The sequence below is a fragment of the Xylocopa sonorina genome, chromosome 9 (assembly GCF_050948175.1).
Source record: "Xylocopa sonorina isolate GNS202 chromosome 9, iyXylSono1_principal, whole genome shotgun sequence".
NCBI lineage: Eukaryota > Metazoa > Arthropoda > Insecta > Hymenoptera > Apidae > Xylocopa > Xylocopa sonorina.
In genome coordinates this window covers 7437967-7445079 of record NC_135201.1, presented here as the reverse complement: position 1 = coordinate 7445079, position 7113 = coordinate 7437967, and the positions used below count along the sequence as shown (strand labels likewise).

At 46.5% G+C, this 7113-nt stretch overlaps 1 protein-coding gene across 1 annotated transcript; it reads right to left on the bottom strand.

Moving 5' to 3' along the window:
• Positions 1 to 5102, bottom strand: LOC143426955 (pancreatic triacylglycerol lipase). Its single transcript, XM_076900716.1, has 7 exons — positions 4865 to 5102; positions 3632 to 3903; positions 3261 to 3531; positions 1298 to 1537; positions 950 to 1183; positions 530 to 857; positions 1 to 332 (listed from the first exon to the last, which is right to left on the bottom strand). The coding sequence occupies exons 1-7, from the start codon at positions 5031 to 5033 to the stop codon at positions 227 to 229; spliced, it is 1620 nt and encodes a 539-aa protein (XP_076756831.1). The 5' UTR covers positions 5034 to 5102; the 3' UTR covers positions 1 to 226.
• Between the last annotated feature and the right edge of the window lie 2011 nt (positions 5103 to 7113).

Below are 7113 nucleotides of genomic sequence, written 5' to 3'. Positions count from 1 at the left end.
CACAGTCCAGTTCGTTTATTATAAATATAATCGATAATGTAAGATGAAGCGTTTATAAATTAACAATCTCTAGACGCTAGCTTTTTCTCGTATGAACCTAATCAACGCTTAAATAAATATACTTGTATCTACGTCGATTCGATCGTCTACCGTACGTATGCAAATGAAATCAATCAACGTTTCAAGATCTCTGATATGCGATATTTTCCCTGAACTCGATGACTTCTCACGTGGAGATCGTGTTCTGTTCGGTATACTGACAGTTCTCGATGGTTAAAATCTTTGGCTCGTTGGCGATCAGGGTGTTCGATTTGTCCGGACAGACAGTTATCCTGCATTGGACACACAAAATTATAAAAACGTAAAAAAACCATAAAATTACAGAAGAAGTAGGAGTTAAAAGTGTAAAATAAAAACTCTACTCGTATTTATTCGCAGGACGATGCATACAATATTATACTTCTGACACGATTTAAGGCTCCTCCATTTCCAAGACCACGTACGAGTAATTCGAACGTGATGTACATACCCATAAGCGACCTCCAGGCTGTCGATTCTTAACGAGTCGACGTAGACGTGCGGCGTGTGCAGCAGCCTCCACGTCAGAGGATTGAACACGGAAGCGTGGTACTCCCACACGATCTCGACCATTTGCGGTTTTCCAACCACGTTGCCGGGTAACACCACCGTATGAGTACTACCCGGTTCGTAGTACTTCGACTGGCTGCTGAGCGGCATTTTTTCCGTCTGCTCGCCGTTTTCGCCGAGCACTTTGATCGCGAACATACCCACTTCGCCACCGTGGTCCAGGCTCTCGTTCGTTTTCGAGATGATGATGGACACTTTGTAATGACCCTCTAAAACGTCGCGAACGAACAAGAAAAAATGGTAGAGCATAAAAATCATTGAAAGAAACCATCGACGATAAAAACAGCAATAGAATACAAACTGCAAAACGGCTTGGACGATCCGATCATGAGGTAAACGGACGCATGGTAGTTACCGGGTTCAGCGTCCAATCCGAACCTTGGACAGTACTGATTCACGCAATCGAAGCAGTTGCCTTTCTGAAACACGTCCCAGGATGGACAAGGAACCGCTAGAAACGGGCACTTCGTGTTGATGCTTTCTATGAAGTACTCGTAGCTGCGTATGTGATTGCAGCTGAGAAATCGTTTCATCCCTACAATAAAGCGTATCATAATCTGCCCGTCTGAGGTATAATCGATGCGTTCGTTCGAGGCGACGAACGTTTCGATGGTAATAGAGAAAGAATGGAAAAGGACGGAGTGCTCACCGCGAACGAAACTGCCGCGCTCGAAGGTGATGGAATCTAGAACACCCTCGTTGCAACCAGGCTGATTGCGGCCGCCGTTCGGATAGAAATCGATATGCGCGACGGGTTGGGCGATCCCGAAGCCACCGCTGATAAAAGGACCGGTGTCGGTGTGGACGGCCGTAACGAACGTGGCGTCGGACGGGTCGAGCCGTACCATCGTGGACGTGTTGCTGAAATGCGGTTCGGCGGGATCGAGGCCTTGAAACAGAGAAACCGTGTGCGGGACGTGAGACGCCTTGGCGAGCGTTGCTGCAACCGGTACGCTCTCCACGTTTCGCTCGCGCGTGCAACTGCTCTCGCACGCCTCGAGCGTTACGAAGTGAAACGAAGTCGATTGTCGAACCTCGCACCGGCTTGTTTTCATTTGCTCGAGTTTCTCGTACGCACGGTCGTCCGCGTTGTTTCGCAACTTCTACGATAACGAGTGTACATTCGCGAAAATGTAACGCGTTCTCATTTATCCCGACGTTTCGCGAATAATCGTCGTCGCGTTTGTTTAAACGGGGACGATTCCTTATTTGACAATCGAGTCCCGATCTCGCTTCGCGACACCAACCGTTCCCACCAGAACCAGCCCAAGTCCCGAGTTCAACCCCTGAGCATCCCTTCGAACCACATCCACCCTCCAAGCTACTTCCTGCCCCTTGCTGCTCCCTTACTCCCTCTGTTTACCGGATCTTGTCTTCGGGCGTGTCTTCGAACGTCGATACCCAGCTTCGTCCACACCTTGTCAACAACCACCCTCCAACCCCGACGAACAACCCAGCCCGCGCTCGAGGGCCAAGCCAGTAGGAGGATCCTGTGCACCGCGAACCGACCCTTGCCTGGTCGTTTGCTGGGTGCCACGCGGAGCTCCCATTGGCTCATGGTGTCCTGGTAATTCCCGATGGGATCGATAGCTTACGTGACAGTGGCTTGGTCAATCCGATCGAACCCACCCCGCGGGCGCCCCTTCGAAGGGGCTGGAGAAGGGGTGGATTGATCGGAAATGGGAAACGGTTCTCATCGAGGAGGATTTCTGGCGATTGGAGGGCTGGTTACGACGGTGGTTTCGTGGCTCCCGGGGGTTGCCAGTGGAGGGTGTGGAGGGAGCTAGAAGGGTGGAGTGTGGCTGGCTTCGATGGGCTGATTCCACTGCGGCCTACGTGATTGCTTCGTCGCAGATTTGTTTCAAATTAAAACGAAGAGAATTTTGTACGAGAAATTTGATACTAGAAATCGTTTTAGTTATTGCATTTATGTACTCGAAGAGTCTTACTATAGTATAGACTGAAATTTATTGAAAAGGAATTAGTTTAGGCAGTAGTGAACGAAGTATAAGTTATTGCCTCTGTTTCTATGGTTTTTTCATTATAATATTTATCGTTACTATCGATTGCTCTTTCGTAACAGTCACCGTTCTTCAATTGCATTATTCGGTCGTTCAAGTTAAAGTTAATGGATATCGACTACTCTATACTTAGCGGGAATTAATTACGCAATCCCTCGCGTGAGAACAAAATGGTCACACTTTTTCGGTCGTTCCTCTCTTCCTTCGACTGTTACCCTGATCATTTCTGATTCGCTCGGCTATCTTCGTACGTCTCCGTCAGTTTCTCACACTGGTGGGGCTAATTTTATTCGACACGATTGATCGTACCGCGAACACGCGCCGAAATAAGTGAAACAAGACGGCGGTGAGGCAGAGGTCGCGGTCTCGAGCGGTACTTCTGCCTCTGGCGAACCTCTGCGTTATCCAAACATCTTTTAAAACACGTAAACCGTGTCACGCGAACCATTAAAGCCCACATCGTACTCTACGTTCTACAGTCACATCTCAGAAATTCACTAGACTCGCGCGAAACTCGGGTGTCTGACAAAAGCGTGGACGTCTCCCCTTAAAGGGCATCGACAGACACGAACGCAGGATTCCTCGACTTACCAGTGATCCTCTCAAGGTTGTACCCGTATCTCTGCCTCAGAGTGTACCCGATGTAGCCACACGTGTGCGCGCCAAGGCTGTGCCCTATGCAATGTATCTTCAGTGGGTTCACGCCCCGGATTTCGATCATCTGATAAATAAGGCGAGCCGTCATGGCGCCCACTAATCTCGTGTTGGCCACAGCCTGCGTGTACGGTGGACCCGCGCCGTCGATCCAGTTCACGATCATCACGTTGCAATCCTCCCTGACCAATAATTCCTTCACTGTTCTCTGCGATAAAAATTTCAACGGTCGATCGCAATATCGAGTTAGAGAATTATTCGACAAAGTTTCACACAGAATCGCGTCGAAGCCAGTTGAAATTACGTACCATGATCCACGACTTGTCGCCGTTTTCGAGAAATCCGTGGATGATCAGATAGAAGTAACTCTTCTTCTTGAGTGGCGCGTTGCGGATGATCTCGCGCTTGTCGATCTTTAAATGGTAGGGTTTGTCCACGTTCTCGCGGTTGTACAGTATGTAACGAGGGTTGATGCTGTCGGGACGGGTTGGGAATGTCGATACTGGTCTGTTCTCTCCTGACCATGGCGAGCCGATGTAGAAACAGCCGTAGGGCTCGAAACATCGCCACATGTACCATTCTGTGGGAAGAGAAGAGATGCGTCGATGGTTTTGAATCATGAATCGCGAACACGTCGGATGTTAGCTGTAGCCTATGCTTGGACATGGCCATTTCGGATAACGTATGTGCCTGACCAAGTCGTGAGTAGTGCGTATCGCTATTTACGATAGATCAACATTGTAGCTACGGGGTTATCTCGCGTGTTAACGCATTATCTCCGCGGATTGCACTGAACCCGAGTAGATGTCCGTTCCTCGAACGTCTCGCCGCATTTTTATCGTCGAAACGGATTAACGATCAGCGTTTACGCAGAGAGATACGCAGCGGAGACTTATGGCTTCACGCACGTGACTTCCGAATGAAAGCACGTTTCGCGTTGTTACGAGAGTGGAAATGCACCGTCTATAAGTTAAATAGGAGGTTTCGAGCTCTTAGGATTCTCTTATGTCGCAACCAGGAATGTCTGCTAAAGATTAAAGTACGAATTTCGCAAAGAGAAAACATTGAAATTGACAGTTCATAGTGCAACGTGCAGTCGTGAATGCAATAAAAACAGTGCACAAGAAGTAAACAGTTAATAATTGATAGACGATAACGTACGCTTCGCAAACATTAATGTGGTAATAAAATTCCCCTTTATTGAATGTTTACGTCTTCTACGAGACGTAGTAATAAATTCTGACGCGTTCCTGATGTCTAGATTCCAGAAGAATCTCGTCACTGGATATGTTAATATAGAAATTCTAATTGCAAGCTTCGTAGCACTCTAAAGGGTTAACGAACGATAATAGCTAATTATAACCGTGTTATGGAAGGGTCTCCCCTAATGTTCCAGCTATATCCTACAAATTCCTGTCACCTTCAATTCATTTAATTTAGCATACATAAAAATAAATATACCTTGGACCATCGCTGCCTCTGATAATTAAACAAAAAATTATTTCCTCCATTTTATTTGAAAGAAATTTTAAATTACTCACGATCCATCAAATCGAATTGATTCTCTTCCTCTTCCGGGGACAAAGTTGTCGAGGTCACGTTGATCCTCTGGACATTGGCCTCAGCAGCCTTAGAATTATTCTTCTCAGGCAACGTGGCCATCATGTTCGCTGTGTACGCCAGTATCAGCATCGTCGTGTTCACGAACATTTTGTACGGCTCGCGAAATCCTCCGCGTCGACGAGAAAAGTAAATTCGCCAAACAAAACGATCACAGTTTAAACTTTCTCACTTGGGGAGTTCGAGTCTCGCTTTGTTGCATACTCAACGAGATTATCCGCAGCGATTCTCCTCTTCCTTTTTCTTCATGATCTTTTATGTTTCGCGGTTGACGTCGCACGAATTGAATTGCAAGGAGGCACAGAAACACGCGCGAAGAAACGCTGTTGTATCGATAAATCGGAAAGCGGTCTCTGCTAGATCACAGTCAGCCTGCGAGAGTTTTACGAGATCTCTCGATTGGACAACGGCTTCGTTCTTCTGGGATTACAAAGGACCGTTCATATCCCCGTTGATTCTTAATACTGATATTCTGTCTGTAACAATGATGCTATATAGGGAAAATCGATTGACGCAAATAGCGATAGCTGTTGTGCAGAACCGATTCGTTACAAAATAAACGCTCTCGGACATTGATACCGACGTCCGCTGAAGGAAACTTTTCTCCCAATAGTCGCTATTATTTTTAGCCGCGATTAATGCAACACAACAATGTTATAAACGACTTTGATATTGTTGAACAAATCTGAAAAATAGATAACACGAGTTACGTAAGAATCGGACGTGTCATCTCTAATGAGAAGATAAAACTGAACGAATCTAACACTTAATATTATCAAACTAACAAAACATATTAACTGGGATATTGAAAATTTGTATTAGTCGACCAAGAAAAAAAAAAAAAAGGAAAACAGTCACCCCTTTCAACCCTCATCGTTCGAACTTAAGAGTCGACGTACACCGTGTAAGAATTGAATGAAGTCTGAGAGGAACGCGACACGTTGCAGGGTTCAAAGTCACGGACAGCTGAATCGAACAGCGGAAGAACAGAGACCGGAGTTCACCGATCGAGCAGACCGCGCGCACTAATCACTGAAAAATGTGTACGACGACGCTTTATCGCGCCCCACTACCGCTGCCACGTTGCTCTGCTTTCCTCGGCTGTTGACAAAGTCTGGACGAATGCGGAGAACTTCCTCGCGGAACCGGACGAGCGGCTCCGAGTCCGTCTGGCCCAGAGGGTTGGTCGCATTCTTCTGTTTCGCGAACGCTCTTCGACGAATTCTTCCCACAAACCCACAGAAATCAATTTTGCAACGATTCTTTCTAACATAATTATTTTTACTCGTACATTTCACTCGTACGTATCTGTTTTTTAATTGAACAAAATTCTATTTGAATTCTTCTCTGGATATAAAAATATTAAGAATTGAAGATTAAATGGTCAGAAGTGATTGAAGTTCAAAGAAATTGTTGTCGTATGTTTCTATGGTAAATCAAGTTGAATGAAGTCGGGTAAAAAATAGCGGATGAATGTAAAGTGTTTCCAGTATACGAGAAACAAGATGCAGAGAACGTCCTACGGACGTCCAGGTGCATGAGGGCCTCAACTGGTTCATGGAATCCAGACAGGCGAGTCTTTCTTCGTTGGAACGTTCTGGAACGAACGGCTGCGTTCAGTTCGCTCGTTGTCCTAATTCGCGGCTAATTAAGACTGATCAAAGGCGGTCGGTCGCGTCTACCAATCCGCGTTGGTTTATTTCGCTCGTGCGGCGTCGTGACGTCGACGGAGCTTTTGTGGTGGCAGATTGCGCTACATCGCGAGAATTATGGCGATCAGAGTGACGTCAATCGAGAATAATTTACTGCACGAGATCACATTCCATTTCAGACGAAGCCTGCTCCAAAACAGTTCTTAAATAGACAGAAATGTACTCTGGTACACAAAATTGAGTGCGGTGGTCATTGTTCGAAATGAAACAGCTTTAGAATTCACACTCGTGAGGCAGCACCATTCAGAAAGAAGCCCAGAAACCATTGAAAGACGTATCCAGCGAAACCTCTGAATGAACCGAGCGACCGATCGATGAACACGTGCTTCGAGTAGCGTCCTGGATCAATAGTCGTCGCTATGGGGGTTCCTTTCAACGGACACGACCTGGTAAGTGGAAACCAGTACGTTCAACATCCCCTATTGGCTTTCAACCCCTATGAAAACAACCTCCTGTGT

Excerpts from the sequence above, each read along its gene's own strand:
- LOC143426955 (XM_076900716.1), bottom strand. The coding sequence starts at position 5,033 with ATGTTCGTGAACACGACGATGCTGATACTGGCGTACACAGCGAACATG. Across the intron at positions 1,184-1,297 it reads GCGCGGCAGTTTCGTTCGCG|GGATGAAACGATTTCTCAGC; the intron begins GTGAGCACTCCG and ends GCTTTATTGTAG. Across the intron at positions 333-529 it reads AGCCTGGAGGTCGCTTATGG|GATAACTGTCTGTCCGGACA; the intron begins GTATGTACATCA and ends TGTCCAATGCAG.